The sequence below is a fragment of the Colletotrichum aenigma genome (genome assembly GCF_013390185.1).
Source record: "Colletotrichum aenigma strain Cg56 chromosome Unknown KSG_Cg56_contig04, whole genome shotgun sequence".
Taxonomy (NCBI): domain Eukaryota; kingdom Fungi; phylum Ascomycota; class Sordariomycetes; order Glomerellales; family Glomerellaceae; genus Colletotrichum; species Colletotrichum aenigma.
In genome coordinates, this window is record NW_023500910.1 from 1522735 (window position 1) to 1540794 (window position 18060).

An 18060-nucleotide genomic window follows, 5' to 3' on the forward strand; every position below is an offset into this window, starting at 1 on the left:
TGCTCCGGGGCAGATCCCTATGCCCTACACCTTACACTCAAGGTAAGGCAGTCTGCTGGTAGTGTGGTGGAAGGCAAGGTCGTCTCCGCTGCTTCCCGTCTTCTGGCATCGTCTGGAAACCGCGACATCTGCATCCCGCAGGTAGCTCCGATCACATCCCGGAAGGTACGGCCCCACACCTGCCCTCTGCTGCACCTGGTGAGCCTCTACTGACGTCAGATCGCCGGCACCCGTCGAACCCCGTCGCTGTCTAGCCACGTCTGCCACCTTCCCATCGAGTCACATTCTCGAACCAGGTCGACAGTCGCTCTTCCAGCTCATCCGCCGCCCCGTTTTCCTGCTACCGCTCTGCTGTTGTCATTGCAACACCCCGACACTGCTCTAGCCACCGTCCCGTCTCAGGCTGACAGGTTTTCGTCTCTAGACAAGCCGCAGCTAATATCCAATACCACGACGTATTCAACACGCTTTGGTGCCGCACACTAAAGGCTCGACGTGCCGACATCAACACCCTCAACGCCCAAACAGGCTACCTCGCCAGGCTGATCCTCCCCTCCAACTCGAATAAGAGACCCCGATCTCATCTGCCAAGGCTGTCCCGGCTGCCGCAGGGCACCTCCGCGAAGTCTAACCAACTTTCAACGTCAACGACACCTGACGCCCAACCTCCACCACCAGCCCGGAGCCGCCAGTAGCCCGCCGACCTTTTACCTCTCCGGGTGCCACCAAAAGCTTCCTATCGAGCTCTTGATTTGTCAACCCGTCTCCATCTTCCCTCCTTCTCACTCCTCCCATCCATCATCAATCGTCCTCTGTTTCCGTCGCACCCGGACGACAGCGGCCTCAATTGGCCTCACCGCATCCGTCGTTCGACAATGTCCTTTTGATTTGCGTCCGATAGTCCGAATTTCTCAGCACCCACCGGCCACCAACCCGTCACCTGCAGCTGCATCGCTTCCGCGCATTCCGCACTCCCAATGAGGTCCAACAGGCTCACCCGCACCGTCTCCAACATATCGAATCTGTCCAAGTCTAGCAAGAACGGCAGCAAGAACGGGAGCAAGGCCAACAGTAAGGTCAATAGCGCAGCTACTAGCAGAGCCGGCACTCCCGACGGCGAATATGAAAACCCACTGGAAAATATCGCTCGTTGGCGCCTGACCGCCAACGCGGTCGCCCTGCGTTCCGGGGCCGCCTTTGCCTTCGGGCTGCAGAACCTGTCCGCTCCCGTTCCTCCCGCTGCAAATAGGGTCATCTGGCTAGACTCGACACTGTCAGAATGGTCTGGTCCAGAGAAGATCAGGGTCGATGTCTACCTCCCTCCCCACACCAAGGCTGGCAAGCCCACCGGGAACTTCCCTGCCGTCGTCAACTTTCATGGCGGAGGCTTCATCCTGGGACAAGGAACCGATGACGCCCGATGGGCCGGCGCCGTAGCTTCGGCACTCAACGCCGTCGTCTTCTCCGTCAGCTACCGCCTGGCTCCGGGCTATCCCTTCCCTACCCCGGTGGAGGATGCTGCCGACTCCATCTTGCAGATCGTTGCACGTGCAGATGAGTTCCTCCTCGACAAATCCAAGGTCTTCGTGTCGGGTTTCTCGGCCGGAGGCACGTTGGCCCTCGCCAGTTGGAACCTCCTGCAAGAGCCAGAGAGGTGGGGTTATGAGCTTAAATTCCCGGTCCCCGAAATTTCCGGGATCGTGCTCTTCTATCCGCTCCTCGATTGGACAATCACGAGGCCAATGAAGCGCGAGACATGTGGCAGGCCAGACATGACTCTGCCAAAGGGCATGACCGATCTCTTTGACGCATCCTATGTCTACCCTCCTCGGCCCAGGTCTGAGCGCCACGATCCGCGGCTTTCCCCGGGACTGATGACAGACGAGATGATAGACCGGCTCCCACCCATCCACTTATGCATGTGCGAATACGATATGCTGCTATTGGAGGGACAGAATTTTGCTGAAAGGGTTCAGACCCGTGGAGGCCGGATCAGCACTCGCGTGGTCGACACAGAAAAGCATGCATGGGATAAGCCGCCACCGTTTACACCAAAAGAGAGTGTCATGGTGGAGTATCACAAGGCCATTGACGCCCTTAGAGGATGGCTTGGCTTAGGCGCTCTAGAAAGCGATGAAATATTCGATGGGACGATACCAAGGATAGAGATTACTAACGACAGCGAAGAAAGTACATGAGATGATTGGAGCCATGGGCTTCATTAATATGGAGTGTGTAAGTTAGGTAGATACAGTTTTGTCCTTACTTTTCACTTGGCAGATATCCAATACCGCGTAACACATCATTCAACCTACCGAGACTTTGAAAGCTCGTGCCAGTGAACAACGAATGCCCAGACTGGTCAACGCAGTAATCGCATTTGACCTTTCAACATGGCATGCGTGATGTCTCACAGCTCCCCATGCAATCCTGCGAGACACCACGTCTGCATAACAGCACCTGCATCCACCCACATGCAGCACCTACACCAGAGCGTTTGATACATAGTACCAATCCTCGATAATGCCATTGTTGAGTCGGTTACGCCGCGCACAGATATTGCTGAAAAGGGAGGAGACGTCCGAGGGCTCTCGGTCCCGAGAAGGGAGGGCCAGTACCCGTGTTGAACCAACCCCGATTGGACTCGTCTGAAGTCGGTGATCAGATGACTAGGTCACGTTCATCTGGTCAGTGCTTTTCTATCGACGTACTTTTGTTGGGTTTCAGCAAGCCTTGGTGCGTTAATACAGTTGGTTGTTTGCAATTATTTCATCTTCATCGGCTTGCAAGTAGCATCGGCTGCTCTGTGTAGGTAGGCTTTTGGAGCGGGTCTACGAGTTGCTGTGATCAACTGGGGATTGCCAGCATCTTCGTTCGCCCGCTGCCGTAGTTGGGGAGATTAGGCCTGCGAGTGTAGCTTGCGGGTGCTCGTTCTTCCGAAAGTGGCGACTTGGAGACTCTGCCTCCGTGTCCTGCACGCATGTATGATCACCTAGGTCAAGTACACACAGGTTCTCCCATCGGGGACAGATGCCAACTCCTGCTTTAATTCCCGCACCGCAATGATATGAACTATGAGGATGTTGACCTTCGGCCTCGGCGCCCCGACTCATGGCCGCGGTGAGAGCATCTTGAAAATGTCACGAATATTTGAGACGGTTAGAAACACCGGCAGGTGCCAGTGGTGAGTATGACTTTGGGAGTTCTCTAACTCCAACGGTTGAGTTGAAGGGATGTGCGAGAGAAATAAAGAGAGAGGGGAGGCGGCAAATGAGTCTTTGGTACTTGTTTCTTCGGCTTTCATCTCTAAGGGCTTGTTCTTATATGCCTTTTTTGCGCAATAAGACGAGCGACAGGTAGTTGCGCACCTCCGAACGTCAGTAACTCTTTCGATATGAAGCAAGGATCGGCCGCCCCAGACTAGGCCTCCATTCTCAAGAGCAGAGGGTCCTTAGCACGATCTCATCGTGGGGTCAATTACAGGGATCGGCCGCCACGGTATGGAGTTGAGCTAGCGCCCCAGGTCAGATCACATCCTGACTATTTGATCCATAGTACTGTATTTTAGTGCACCAAAGTGCTCGCCATGAACAAGTACTCACTGGATCCACGATTCACTCTCACATCTATGGGATGCTTGTTTGGTTCGATTGGCGGAGGAGTTGAATCTAGCCTTGGTCTAGATTTTGCCGAATGGGACTTTTGATAGGCTTTTAGAGGTCCAGCGTATTGTACAGGTGATGGAATTCCGCGGCAGAACGCCTCTCCAGGCATTTGCCTGGAGGACGATCAACATGGTACTTTGAAATCAGGCCGATCCGCTAATCAATGTATTCTTCTGACTCCGAGGAACGTACACTAGGGGTTCCATTGAGTCGGGACTTTGCCGAGGTGGCTTGACACTTACAAGACGGCACCGATACACCAACGTTGCCACTGGCTCTCGGCCCGGTCCCGCTCTTCAATATAACAACTGGCTCGCGCTGGGCCCTAAGAAGCAAGTCGTTTTGGACCTTTTGCTCAAGCCTTTATTTCTCGCTTGTGACTAGCGAAAGCGGCTCAGCGAACCCCTGGAACGGCAACGCAGTCATCCACGATGCCGCGTCAGACCTGCATCGTGCTTCCGTACCGTGCACGATCTGGGCCTCAGGACCCTGCTAGCCTTACGGGGCTGGGGGGAGACGATTGAGGCAGTTCCCTTAGATGATCGTGAGCCTTGTTTGGCGGGGTCCGTCATCTGGCTCGGAGGTTCGTCACGACTTCGCTAGGTCTTACTGCGGTTGACCGCTTGCTGCTTTACAAGGGCGAGGTCGGCCGCCCGGCCACCGCGGTGAGGTCTAGTTGCTGCGGACAGGATTTGAAGATGGATACGGTACGTTGAGTATGGAACTTTGGTGTTTATACTGCGATCGTGTTACTGGGCGAAGTGCTCCTACCGGATTCATCAACTGTGTATCCTCTCACAGGGCGGGCTATGCTCAACATGGCGCTTTGGTGCTGACCTCTTGCGGGGATAATGTTTTGTGGGCAAGTGCTTACAATATCCAGTTGCGAAAATTGAAGCCTTAGTCCTCCACGACGAGGTCATCTCGTATATAAAGTAGCTCAAGACCGTCCTCCATCACACTTCCTTTCCTCACTCCAGTCCTCAGCAGCTCAGCCAAGTCAAGTCCACAACCACCAGACCTACTTCTAATCTATAATTCCACAATGGTCAACTTCGTCCTCGGCGCCGTCGCCACCCTGGCCGCTGTGGCCCCCCTCGCCGCCGCCGCACCCGCCGCAACTCCGGCCCCCGAGATCTTCTCCTTCGCCAAGTGGGTCGACGGCGTCATCGCCAACCCACACGGCGACAACCTCACGCCCGAGGAGGCTGTCGAGGCGTACTATAAGTCCGTCAACGCCTCCGAGGCGGCTGCCTTGGACTGGGACTACGGTCGCGCCCGCAAGCGTGACGATGCCACTGAGGGAGCTACCCCGGACTGGGATTATGGCAAGCGTGACGAGGTCCCTGAGGCAGCTACCCCTGACTGGGACTATGGCCGCGTTCGCAAGCGTGCCACGTGCAACACCATCGCCGGCACGCAGGCTTCGGTACGATTCTTCACGGGGCCCTCTGAAAATACTGAAGCGGCCACATGACTGACTCTTTGAATTGATAATAGGTCGCCGACGCCGTTTCTTGCATCAACTACCTCGCCGGCCTCGGCAGTACATCGTGCGTGGTCTCCAACGCGAAGAGCCACTTCTGCACCATCGGCAACGCGCAGATCACGGGCGTCACTTCGGGCAGCATTCCCGCGGCCTCTTCCTGGTAGGATCCTTCCTCCCTTACGCTCTCAAAACCCCTAAGAATTCCTATTTTTTGGCCCGAGTTGATTAGCATTTTGGTTGAAGAAGGAGAGATATGCTGACGTTGTTTGCCCCTGATTTAGCAATGATGTCGCGCGTGGTGCTGGCTATATCATGGACGCGTGCACTCTGAAGGACAATACTGTCCAGGGTTCTGAGTTCGCGTACGGCAACGGGGATCTCCTCGTCTGGATCCGCAAGCCTGAGTAATCGCATTCCATGGAACTTGAACTGTTCAGTTGTGGCAATCGCGTTATGAAGTAGGCGATGTGGCTGCTTGCAAAATACGCAATTGCTTACAAAGAGTAGGCAGGGGAAGTTGAAAGACGTATTGGGCCGTACATAGCGATTGATGATGATAGACGCAGTTATCCCCTCGTTACTTTCGCTGCATATATATATACTACAAATCTTTTTCACAAGAGTGTGAAATACTTTCATTATTCATGTGATAATTGCTAGAATCTGTACACTATTAAGAACCCTTAGGTGGTTCCAGTACTACAGTGGGACATTTTAGTGAAGGAGACCACTCGCCGCGGTCAGGTTCAGGCCAATGGTCACATTGCCCAGAACCGAGCTGGCGAGCCAGTTTCCAACATACGAGTTCACATCCTCGGGCTTCTCCCACATCACCCAGTGAGTGCCGTTCACCTCACCCCGCGACAGGCTGTTAAAGTAGGTCTCCATACCAGTCGACAGCACCGGAGGCAGCGCCGTATCCAGCGATCCGCCGATATACAGCGCAGGCTGCGTGTACTTGGCCGTATACGAAGCGTTGGCCGGCACCAGCGCCAGCTCGTCCTGCCAATTCAGCTCGCCGGTGCGGTACCAGTTAAGCGTCCTATTGAACGGGTCGCTGACGTAGTTTTCGACGTAGTAGTCCATCTCCTCCGCGGTCAGCAGCGGCGTGTCCTCCGTCACCTCGTCGAGCAGCTCGAACGTGAACCCCGCGCCGCTCGAGTTGAAGGCCGACCCGCCGCCGGGAAGTCGGACGCCATAGATGGTGGTCAGGATCTGGCGCACGCGGGTGGCGTTCTGGGCCTCGGGGAGGCCGATGTAGTCCTGGACGGCGTCGGTGCGGAACTGCTGCTGGTAGTGCAGCGTGGGCAGGGCGACGGCCTGGTCGATGTATGTGAGGCGCGGGGCCGCGAAGGGCGTGCTGATGACGAAGAAGGCGGAGATCAGCTCGGGGTGCCAGAGGGCGGCGCGGTAGACCACGGCACCGCCCCAGTCGTGGCCGCCGAGGATGATGCGGGAGAGGCCGAGGTGGCTTGCGAGGGCGGCGATGTCGTCTGAGGCGCGCTTGAAGGTGCTGGACAGGAACGGTAAGCATCTTTCAAGAGTATGGCATATTACGAGTCTCGACTCACTAGAAGCTAACATCTTCCGGCGCATCCGTACCGCCGTAGCCCATCATGTCAGGAGCGACAACCCGAAGGCCCTTTGAAAGAAGGTAAGGGATCTGGTTGCGCCATCCTAAGGACATATCAGGCCATCCGTGGATGAGAAAAATCGTGTCGACGACATTGCCAGAAGCTGGCTCTGCGAGGATGTAGTTGTACTTGACGCCGTTCAGCGTGGCGGTCTTGTACTTGACCCGAAGGTCATTAAGAGTTACGACAGACATCACGGCGAGTTCAAAAAGAATGTGAATGCAGTTGGTGGTGACGCCGGTGTCGTGCGTAATCAAAACAATCCCATATCGGCCGAGGGGTTCCCGTCCACTATATACAAACACCACCGGGCCACTCAGGTTCCTCGGCTGACACCATTTTGCATTGGGTAATAAAGCTTAGCAGAAAAAAAGGCGTGCCTCGGTTGCACCTATTGTGGATAGAAAAGCCGTTTTCTTTGAGATTGCCAAGATGATGCCCCTTTCTGTGGTGCTATTTGTGGAGTGACATGGGCGAAATGTTCCCTCGGAATACCCAGAAACAGCTAGGAACAGTGGCAACGCAGCGAGGACAGCCCGGGACAAGGTTAATTAGGTGTAGCGGGGCCTCCAACCGGCGTGGATTTGGGGTAGGGGTTGTTTTGATGCGTCTGACTCGGGCCGGGCGAGACGACGTCAATCCAAGCTCGTTCTCGCACACCGTGTAGGGCGCGATATGAAAAACACGAGAAATATTGGAGATGTGCTTACTGTTTTCATGCTTTCTTGAGAAGGCGAGCGTGGTCTTCAATTGTAAGGGGCCTAGTCAAATGGCTGGCCTCGTGCAACTCGGGAGAGACATTAATCGGAGAAATGTTGAGATGCGAATTGTGTTGACGCACCGCACCTCGCGTGCAGTGGAACAAGTTGCGATATCAAATTCGTCTCGGCGATAAGATTCAATCAATGCCTCTGTCATCTGGATGTCGAGGATCAATATCACCTTAGACACACCTGAGCCAACGCCGAGGTTCGAGGTTCAAAGTCCCGAGGGGCTATTAACCACTAGTTCATGCAGTGCAACGGCACAACCTCAATAACATCCGCGGCACATTGGAAGCATTCTACGACCCAAACGGCCAAGACGGTGTATTTTGTTTTTGGTATTGGTTATGGAAACCCACTGAGTCTGGAAGCTGAAGTATAGCAGCCCGATCTTCACTACTCAACGCTAGATAAGGAAGAACTCTTCGACAGATGTTTCGACTGCCCTTCTTGAGCAATTGTATCGACCCAGACAGGTACCGAAATATCAAGGAAGCTGTACTGAAATCAAGTTGACCGCTGCAATAAGCCATTCTAGCGGCCGTCGAAGTTTTGAGGCAGCCGATCAGTCCAGCGGCCCGTACCGCGGAGGCATCTGAAACTCCACATGAGGTTTGTTCTTCAACTCCTCTGGCACTGGAGGCATGACCTCCATTCCCTCCAGCAGGATAACCTGTTGGCCGCTCTGCCATCGGAGCCGAGTTAGTGACCGAGCGACTTTATAACTTGAGAGATCAAGGCTTACCGCGAAATGATGGATCATGTGACAATGCAGCATGCTAACAGCAGGAAAGTAAATCTTGTAGCGGACTACGACAAACTTCCCTTCCCCCGCTTGCAAAGTAAATCCGTCTCGGTAAGGCGGATTATCTATGTTGAAGTATTTTCCGCCCCCGTGCTTAATGGCGTCGTCGACATCTTTCCAAGGAAAGCCGCCTTGCCCCTGTCCGATGATGAAGACCTTGTGGTTGTGCTTGTGGAAAGGGTGGCTGGCATCGACTTTGGCTCCATTCTCAATGATCAAATCGACGATGGATCCGTTTTTGAGAAATCCATGTGGATTCCCCCATGACGTCTTGCCGCGGGACTTTTCGTTCCATAAAATGGGAGGGACATTCTGACGGAAGAACTCATGTGGTGCTGCATTGAGGACCCATGTCGATGGCCCCGTGTTGTTGACTGTGAATTTGAGAGTGAAATCCGCTTTCGGAGGGGGCGGTCGAGGTGGGAATGGAGATAGCCTGGTTTCTTCCATGACCTTGTTTGCAGGGTTCACAAGACTGCCATTGAGATGTAGCCACGGTTTGGTCCTGGGAACTGTTCGATTCGACGTCTTTGATAGATCCTGCGAAAACGTTTAATGAGCTCGATATCCTCTTCATATCAAGTTTGGCCGATTGGATATGTTGGCCCGATCTCACCTTCGTTGTGGCGTAGCGCAAAACACCGGCTCCCTGGATCATTTGCTCAGACCGCAGAGAATGCAGTCTCAACGCATAGTCTCCGGCAGACTTGTCCAATTTGACCAGAATGCTGCATTGAGCAAGGATCAGTACTCTAAATGATAGATAAGGGAAGCACATGAGCACCAGTCTCACCTCGTTCTTTCGCCGAGATTGACATGAGTCCTTACCACCCTTTGCGGATGTACAAATTCTCCATCGGCCCCTACAACCCAGAATTCGTGCTCATCGATACTGATAGCCAGGGAATGATGGGCACCAGAGTGGATGAAATTGATCCAGATCCATTCTTCCCCTGAATCAGCTTGGATGACTTCCAGTTCCGGGTGTGTCTCGGTGCAGTATTCGGGGTTGGTGTATTCATGGCCAGGGATTAGGTAGCGGCAGCCCCTCTCATTGCGTCCAGGTCCACCAGCATCTTCGAGATCACGAGCAGACTCGCATCGCGTGCCACCCCTCCCGTTGAGAGTCAGACTGTTGGCACATATTGGGATATATCCGGTGTCACGGAAGCGGATGAGATACATGTCCATCGGCTGATCATTCCAGTCGGCAACTATGACGTGTCGTGGATTGCTCTCTGCTGCTCGCATGGCCCGGACATCGTGCTCATTGTCAGATATGAGATGGTACGGTCGAGGACGCCAGGCAGCTGGCACAATCCAGATCGGACCCCTTTGGCCCTGATTACATCCAGGTCAGGCTGATCGACGAGCTTCAAGCGAAAGTAAGTAACACTTACATCAGAGAAGGCGGGGCCAAAGTGCCCATGGTAGAAGTAGCTTCCATACTGCCCTTCAGGTGTGAATCTATAGGTGTAGTTGTCTCTGGGCTCGGTGGCCCACTTTGTATTGTTAGATGCCCGGTGACTGACGCAGGTGATGTTCAAGGGAATGCTTGCCTGGGTAACGCCTGGTACGCCATCATTCCAGGGCTCGTGAATTTGATAAATACCGTGCCTGTGTAGCCTTAGATATTGTCTCATCTCACGAAGAATGGGTTCCACAAGAGAGTACCAGTGAATAGTGGTTTCAATTGGCAGTTGGTTGTCCACGAATGCTTCGAGGGTTTCTCCTTCTTCAACGGTGAGTACGGGCCCAGGAGTGTCTCCGTTGATGAGATAGGTCGGACGGCCATGACCATCTGCGTCTCAGTCAGAACGAATAATTGAACAGGGTCAATTGGGTCGCACCTTGTTTATCCCAAGCATACGTTAATGTGAGACTATGTCTTCGGACTTCCTTGCTCACGACCACAACAAGCGCTGACAGAAAGAAACCCACGACTCTGACATGCATCATGTCAAAAACGCTACTTCAATTTCATTCACAAAATGTCTGGCACCTTTTGGAAGAGCCTGATGAGGGCGATAGCAGGATGGACTCAAAATGCCCTGTATGATGTATTGCACCGGTGTAAGTCGAGCCTCTGCTGTGGTTCTGGCCATACAATCTGCAGCACACCGTCGGCCACCAACACACAGTTGACCCCTCGATATGTTCTTAGAGATCTGCGTCAACTATGCCACTCTCTCCAGATCAGTAATCTCTATCCGGACCATCAGCTGCCGGTGCATTGACGGGAATCCCACTAGCTCCGGGATGAAGCTTTAGGTCCGAGTCATTCGTTCTGGCACGGAACCCGAGTACTCCCCAGGGTAGGGATCCAAGCTGTGGAGTAATACGGGGAGTCGTAGTGTTCATGCGGGGGCACACGCGAGGTTCAGTAAGTGCCATTCTGGAAACCATCGCAGCTGCATTGTTTCAATGTTCGAAACTACTAGTATTTCCGAGCCTTTCGGACTTTACATTGAGTGAGTGATGTTGTGACCCAAGTAGACTTTCAAACTCCTATCCTAGCAACCTTTCATGAACAAACTGTCACAAGCGTGGTTCCACGTAATTGTCAGGGTTGCTGTCCAAGAACTCATTGACCCTGGCTGCGTTATTCTCAGCATACTGCCAGATGGACGCGTGTCCGGCACGAGGCCAAATGACTAGCATGCAGTTGGGTATCCCATCCAGAAGCTCATAGCTCCGAGGTGTAGGGACCAGGTAGTCATCATCGCCCGTCATCACGAGCACGGGCATTGTAAGCTCATGAAGTCTGTAGTACGAATGTTTGTTCTTGCCACCCGGCGCGCACCAGTTCTTGATACACGCCAACTGTATCATGAAGCTTTCCACGTCGTTGAAGGTTGGTAGTGCTCCATCGGCAGCATTTTCGTTGAACTCACTCTGTCGCAAGCGTTTGAAGTAAGAGTTCGCGGCCGCTCTGCCTTGGTCGTCATTGCGAAAGAAAGTCAGAGTGTAAGCGGCCTGCCAGTCCGCCTCAGAGGCACTGCGCTGCAAGGACAGGAAACGATCCAGGTTCGGGTCGGTCCGGGGCCAAAAGTGGTCCCCTGGTGTTGGTCCGGAGGGATCAGCGCCGACTAAGATCAGGCGCCTCACTCTATCTGGCTTTGATAGTGTTGCCATTTGACAGGCCATGCTTCCGATGGAGAAGCCAAGCAAGTCAATGTAATCGAGAGACAAGGCATCAAGGAATGCGTTCAGATCGTCTCCCATGATATTTACTATGGAGCATGGATCAGCTGACGGCTTCATTAATGATCAAGGTAGAGGAGCACATACTGTCGATTGGGGTGCGTTGGGTGTCGCCAGTGGTCTGTCCAACTGCCGGCGGGTCGAACATAATGACCGGGCGCTTCAAAGCAAGAGGGCGTATGAACACGGGATCCCAGTAACCCATCGAGGCCCTCACCTGAAAATCATCAGCTATCGGGCCTGGATCGAGCGAGTGCCACTCACATGCATGTGCAACACGAGAGGGATACCCTCGGCGGGGCCAAGTCGTCGATAGGCATAGACAATGCCATTCTTCGCCTCGACCTTCTGGACAGGGACGTAGGTGGGAAGCATACTAGTAGTGGATAGCCCAACGGAGATAATTGTTCAGGAAGTGGCTCGGGTGAGAAACCTGGGTAAGGGGCACGTCTTGTGGCCTGTTTTGATGTTTGTAATGGGCGACAGATGGTTGTTTCCTAGAACGCTCGACTATCTCCGTCGATATGCTTTTGGGATTGTTACGGCGTTAGCTACTGTTTGGAGTGAACAAGGTTCATGTGATTGATTCGAGAAGCGATACAATCGCACTTTTCGCGTCAGTAGGGGAACATCTTGGGCATTAAGGTTCTTCCATGTGATCAGAGACAGAAAGCATATTTCAGCAGAAGTCATCCGAGCCTCAATCAAGTCGTAGACTGCATGCAAGCGAATGATCGCGCAACATTCTATGGCGACGAATATCGATCCACCCTTTACCTAAACTAAATACAGTCGGTAACTTTCAACGAAAAGCTCGATGAGCATTAAAGCAACCAAAAACTCTTTGTGGAAAGGGACAAATGAAAACTACTATCGGACTTTGCAGTTGAAGTTCTTGAGTCATACATAAGGTGTCGAAAATGATGGCCTGCGTGTCGTGGAAACCGATGAGATGCCGAAGGGACGTCGCAAAACACGCACTGCATTGTGAGGAACTTTATTTCGTTTGTTTTACGTCCAACCAATCAATCACCCATCGAGACAGTTTTGTTTGACTTTATGTTGCGTATCGATCAATCCATTCCAGGTAAAGCAAGCGCCTAGTAATGTTGTTTGCTCATTAGGTTGTGCGTAATCAACTCGAGCGTCTAGCAATTCGAGGTTGTAGCACTTCACGTCCAACGTAAACTAGCTGGAAGCTTATTGACACGAGGCGGGCGCGGGCAGAAAGAATTCGGCGTTTAACTACCCAAAACAGCACTATTCTAGGCAAATTGCCCCGTGTGCCCAAGCTTAACCAAACACTCCATCGTTCTTCGGCGCGAATTCAACATGCGGCATGTGCTTCACATGCTCTGGCACCTCGTCGCGCATGCTTGAATCCATGCCCTCAAGTAGGGGTACCGACATGCCCATCTGAATGCGGGGTCAGCCAGGGCCGGGGTCAGGTAGGAGAAAAGGAGAGAGCCCGAACTCACCGCGTAGTATTTGAACTTGTTGGAGTGTAGCATGGTGGCCCCACGGACCCGAATCTGCCACCGGAGTACTGCCCAACCCAGGGGTGGCACGTCATGAACCAGCTGCAAAGGGGGATCTCGGATGAGGTGCTTTACTCCGGCTGCGAGCGCATGTTCCACGGTGTCCCATTTCCAGGTTGCGTTGGGCTGGGAACCGACAAGGAACATGGGGTCGCCGTGCTTGTAGAGTGGCATCACATCGTCGACTGTGTTCTGGACGATCACGTCGACTGTGGTTCCCCACGGCAAACCACCCACCACGGGGGGCTCCACGGCCGAGACGTTGTCAACGAATAGCAGCGGTCCCATCTGTGAGTGGTACAGTTGCCAAGGCTTCTGGTTCAGAAAGAATTCGGTAACGTGTCTCTCGTACCGCGAAGGCTGCTGGTCAATCTTGAAGTGAAGAGTGCGATTAGCCTTTGGGGGTGCAACGAGCGCGTATGGTGCCATAGATGCCGTCGACGCCATTTTGCATGAGGGTGCGACCACGCCATCGGGTCTTACACATGGCGGCGAGCCGCTTGGTGGATTCTGAACTTCCATCGGCGCCCCATGAGCTGGGTAGCGCAACGCCTTGGAGACTGTATGTTAACCTTGCTGAAATGATGTTTGATGGAGTAAACTCACGGGATATCTCAGAATCGAATACCCATGGAGGTTTTGATATTTGCTGGTCGATACGAGCCGCATCGTGTAGTCGTCGCCTGGTTGATCCAGCTTTACCAATACAGTGTAGCGGGCGCCGTTCGTGATGTAGAGAACGTCGACAAGCTTAGGCCTGATGAAGCCGCCGTCGTTTGCAACAATCCACATCTTGTGGTCGTCAATGCTGAAGTGTACGGCATGTTCGAATCCAATGTTGAGAATATTGAGCATAATCCAAGGTCTCCCGTGGGTTTCGATCACCTGTAATCGCTGTAAGTAAACGAAGAGCTGTTGTATGCGCAGCTAAAGGCCAAAGCACTTTACCTCGTAGTCAGCCTTACTGGGACTGCAGCGAACTCCATCATTTCCTTTTTCAATCACACACCCTGACGCATCCAATAGCTTTCCGTCCAGTTCAGTGAAGTCGGGATGACGGCAGTGTCGTCGACCTTTGGAGTTAACGAGGATAGAATCGTAGCAATTCAAGTTTGTCCCTTCCCCTTTCAACTCCATAACCCGCCATCCAGCATCTCGTCGATAGTAGTTATAAACCAGCATGTGTTGTGCATTCCGTTCTGCCTCGTGAATGAGGGATAAGTCTGTGGGCGACGAAGTTATTTCGTGATAAGGACGAGGGCGGTCGGGTGCCGGCGCGACGTAAGTCAGTCCGTGGGCCCCGTCCATGATCCCCAGGCCAGTATGGTCGGCATACCAGTTCAGTCCCCAATGTCCTGTGGTATCATAACGGGAGGTGAAGTTCCCTCGTTGCAGGAGTCCATACTATCGAGTCGGTCAGTGCAAGACGGGCAGACAAGAAAGGACGAGTTTTTATCTTACTTGGTTCAGGCCTCCAGTTCCGTCGTTCCAAAACCCGAATCTACCCAAATATTTTAGCTCAGTTCATGAGGTACACCATTATTTGAAAAGGACCACCAGCTTACTTTCGATGATTCATTCCCGACCAATGGATAGACACCTGAGCAAACAGATCATTGTGGACGTTCAACTCAACAATATCCCCTTCCTCGGCGTAGAGGGTTGGGCATGGTGTCTCTCCATTGCAAACATAGAAACCTCTCCAAAAACCACCATCTAAACAAATGCATCAGAAATGCCTCACACTTGACTGCGAAATTCAGAAAACGAACCTAGATTCAGCCATCGAGCCCCAACTGTAAGATTGTACCGTCTAATTACTTGCTGGGCGTGCTTGACATGCGGGCCGACGGCCGCACCCGAGATAAGTTCGTTGCGGTGACTGACAGGCCGAAAATTCCACCAACTCAGCACAAAGAGGGCGATAATCGACCCAACGAGGGACCAACGAGCTGGTCGTGAAACTGGGGCCACGATCGAAGCTCGGTCCTTACGATAGCTCTGCGCCTGACTCTCGCCACTAACAACTACGCCATTGATTTGATCACACTTCATAGGGAACTCCATGATGGGTGTTTTTCTCAACAAGAGACTCGGGGTCAAAAAAGATTAGCTGTGTCGTTAGATATGAAGCTCGCCGGCGATATCTCACAGACAGAAGATAGATTCTTTGCTTGAGTCTCCTAGGCGCAACACCGCTAGTTGTCGTCCAACGAAAAAGCGATCGCTCCGTCTCAGACACAAGCTAACCATCTAGCCTAGCCTATTTTCCATCATCGCCTTGGTACCCTTTGCTGCCCAAGGTGGGGTGTAAACATGGACCAACACATTACTCGCATTGATGCACGGCAGAGGCCAACCGAACGAACAGCTCCGTGGCCGTCGCGTGGGATGAAGCTAACCCAACCAGAACTAAAGTTTGACAACAAGTGTTGGGATGGAAAGCCTTGGGAAACCTTGCAAATCATCTGAAAGAACTTCTAGATGTAGTTAGTTTTCCGGCAAGCAGAATTCTGTCACTTCAAACATGGCTCCATGAGCTAGCTGCCGAGCGTTTGTCTGGGCAGAATTCTTTCTTTGTGCGCACCACTGGCACGGGGAACGAGCGTGAGTTCTACGACACCCTAACGTAGTACCACAATGGCGGACTAATCCGTGATCAGCTGGTATTAGCAGTATCCGAAACCTTGAGAGCTTCAAGAAATCACGACATCAACCCAAATTGTTCGGAGGTTTTGTGAAACAACATCTTCATTCAGCGCTCTTGAGTCGAGAAACTTCCAGCTCACCAGCTAGAGCTTTTTGTTCCAGGACCAGGTCCGTAATTTGAGAAAAACGGATCAAGTAATGGCCCAGTCAACTTGGGATCATATGGAATCCCTTCAACAGCATCTGATAGGTTTTGGTGGCACTTTTCTCTCCACTTTTCAAATAACGAGCCTCCAGCATTTGGGCTTGTGGCGTCCTCCACAGCTCACTTGTAGTAGTCAAGACTTACCGCAATTCGCGACGAGAAAAATGGAATCAGCTTCAGTAGTCAGGACGCCACTTTGGGACTCGGTAAGCCGTATCAAGTGTCGTAACAAGCTCGCATGCTGACCGCAGTAAACAGCCATTCAAAGACAAAACGAAGTCTCGAGTGAGCCGAATTAAGATCAATACGAATGGAAACACGCGAAACAACCTAGTCACCAGGTCGGCGCTCTTATCAGTGTCGAAATGGCTGCCACCCAGGGACGAGCATAGCGACTACTGGTGGAGCATGGTTGGGCCTCATTTCGCTGCTCTTTTTCGCAACGCGGACTACAGTCTGGAGGCCCAATATGAGTTTCTCCTATTCATCTATCACCAGGTGGCTCCGCGACTGGGGTCTTCCCCTCGCGTGCTTGCGTTAGGATCCGCAAAGGGGGACAGCGGACTTTCTCTGGATGGGACACACATCGAGTACAGCTGGAGGTGGAACGAAGCCAGCACGAAGCCTGAAATCCGCATGGTCATGGAGCCATTCAGTCGATTTGCAGGCACTCATATGGATCCTTTGAACATCAAACCGGCGACGGAGATGCTGTACTCTATGGGACCCCAAATTCCGTCCCTCGACATGAGCTGGTTCAATCACTTTATCGGGAAATTCTACGACGCTGCACAGCACAAGTACTTGGAGACTAATGAACGGCCAATAATGACGAACGTATGTCTCGGGTTCGAATTTCTGGGGCATGAGATCCTCCCGAAGGCGTACTTCTTCCCGCGCAAGCTTGGTCAAGTCGGTCTTACTCCCATGGCCGTCTGGGAAGATGCTATCACCTCTGCAGTCCCCGATACACCAACCATCGGCACCGTGTTCTCCTTCGTCAACGGAGAGGCGCCAGACCTGGGCTTGACACTCACACCGCTTTGGTTGGGTATTGATGTTGTCCGTCCAGCGGATGCGCGCCTCAAGCTCTACTGCGTCGAGTCTCGTACGTCGTTCAAAAGTGTCAAGTCCATTCTAACGATGGGGGGCAAGATTGGCATTCCCAGGGATCTACTTGAAAAGGCCTGGGAGCTGATGAAGGCTGTTTGCAATCTCCCTGCAGACTTCCCTCAGGATGAGGATCTCCCAAAAGCACCCCAGTACAACGTTTCAACCGATGGCGTTGACACTGCGGGCCTTTGGGGGACCTTTGCGTACTACTTTGACATCGGACTTCGTCAACAAGAGTTACCCGACGTGAAGTTTTACATTCCAGTATGTCACTACGGCGCAGATGATCAGGCAATTGCAGAGGCAATCATGAAGTGGATGGTAGATAATGATCGAGGTCAATATGTGGACGCATACTGGAGTTCTCTTCGCGATATCATACCGCACAGGGAACTGAAGGAGTCTCGTGGTGTTCACATGTGGCTGTCGATGATGTTCAGAGGGGGCAGACTGCAGATTACGACATACATTGCACCAGAGGGACACCATCCCAAGCGCCACGGGGGGGCTGCAGGGGTGCACAGAGAAATCGCTGTGCGAGTTACAGGATTCTAGAATGTGAAATAAGTAGTTAAATTGGACAATAAAGTTTGTGCTCCAATTCTTGCTTGCGCGGCGAGGAAGACATGCCGGCGACCCTCTTGGATCTTCAGACCAACGACCCGGTGAAACAAGCTGCACGTGTCATGGATGCAACCCGCTGACCCAGAGGAATTTCTGCTTTCCTTCCGCGGTGGCAACTCGGGACGATCCCTTCCACACGGCAGACTATTGCAAGGCACGTGCATAAGGAATGAGACCCTTGCGTGGAGGAGAGTTCAGCTGAGCAAACATGAAAGTAAAAGACTGCAATGTAAGGTTTCCGGCAGCCCACCACCATCACAGCTGCCGGCTAGAACATTAGCAGAGTCATGTAATGCGTGACAAGTTTGGAGTGTGGTATCCGGATTCTTACTTTCTTTGTATACGATGGCGTCGCATTCGGCCTCAAACT

The 18060-nt window shown here is 52.8% G+C and overlaps 7 protein-coding genes across 7 annotated transcripts; 3 read left to right on the forward strand and 4 right to left on the reverse strand.

Annotated features, from left to right (window-relative positions):
• Window positions 1-977: 977 nt before the first annotated feature.
• Window positions 978-2198, forward strand: MIMI_R526 (putative alpha/beta hydrolase R526; the record flags this gene model as incomplete). Its single annotated transcript, XM_037321534.1, has 1 exon — window positions 978-2198. One exon carries the CDS (start codon window positions 978-980, stop codon window positions 2196-2198), a length of 1221 nt encoding a protein of 406 aa, XP_037178871.1.
• A 2512-nt stretch (window positions 2199-4710) lies between these two features.
• CGCA056_v006284 (uncharacterized protein) lies at window positions 4711-5562 on the forward strand (the record flags this gene model as incomplete). The annotated part of the gene is made up of 3 exons (XM_037321535.1): window positions 4711-5094; window positions 5166-5314; window positions 5436-5562. The coding sequence occupies 3 exons, from the start codon at window positions 4711-4713 to the stop codon at window positions 5560-5562; spliced, it is 660 nt and encodes a 219-aa protein (XP_037178878.1).
• Window positions 5563-5868: 306 nt separating this feature from the next.
• On the reverse strand, window positions 5869-6982 carry EPHX2-1-0 (Bifunctional epoxide hydrolase 2; the record flags this gene model as incomplete). The annotated part of the gene is made up of 2 exons (XM_037321536.1): window positions 5869-6667; window positions 6726-6982. 2 exons carry the CDS (start codon window positions 6980-6982, stop codon window positions 5869-5871), a joined length of 1056 nt encoding a protein of 351 aa, XP_037178877.1.
• Window positions 6983-8117: 1135 nt separating this feature from the next.
• abr2-3 (Laccase abr2) lies at window positions 8118-10152 on the reverse strand (the record flags this gene model as incomplete). Its single annotated transcript, XM_037321537.1, has 6 exons — window positions 8118-8237; window positions 8298-8897; window positions 8974-9085; window positions 9151-9698; window positions 9758-9859; window positions 10006-10152. The coding sequence occupies 6 exons, from the start codon at window positions 10150-10152 to the stop codon at window positions 8118-8120; spliced, it is 1629 nt and encodes a 542-aa protein (XP_037178876.1).
• A 743-nt stretch (window positions 10153-10895) lies between these two features.
• rutD-2 (putative aminoacrylate hydrolase RutD) lies at window positions 10896-11936 on the reverse strand (the record flags this gene model as incomplete). Its single annotated transcript, XM_037321538.1, has 3 exons — window positions 10896-11590; window positions 11649-11778; window positions 11826-11936. 3 exons carry the CDS (start codon window positions 11934-11936, stop codon window positions 10896-10898), a joined length of 936 nt encoding a protein of 311 aa, XP_037178875.1.
• A 918-nt stretch (window positions 11937-12854) lies between these two features.
• On the reverse strand, window positions 12855-15166 carry Laccase-2 (Laccase; the record flags this gene model as incomplete). Its single annotated transcript, XM_037321539.1, has 7 exons — window positions 12855-12977; window positions 13040-13651; window positions 13706-13984; window positions 14276-14503; window positions 14561-14600; window positions 14665-14815; window positions 14872-15166. The coding sequence occupies 7 exons, from the start codon at window positions 15164-15166 to the stop codon at window positions 12855-12857; spliced, it is 1728 nt and encodes a 575-aa protein (XP_037178880.1).
• A 951-nt stretch (window positions 15167-16117) lies between these two features.
• Window positions 16118-17621, forward strand: xptA (Xanthone prenyltransferase A; the record flags this gene model as incomplete). Its single annotated transcript, XM_037321540.1, has 2 exons — window positions 16118-16159; window positions 16212-17621. The coding sequence occupies 2 exons, from the start codon at window positions 16118-16120 to the stop codon at window positions 17619-17621; spliced, it is 1452 nt and encodes a 483-aa protein (XP_037178879.1).
• Between the last annotated feature and the right edge of the window lie 439 nt (window positions 17622-18060).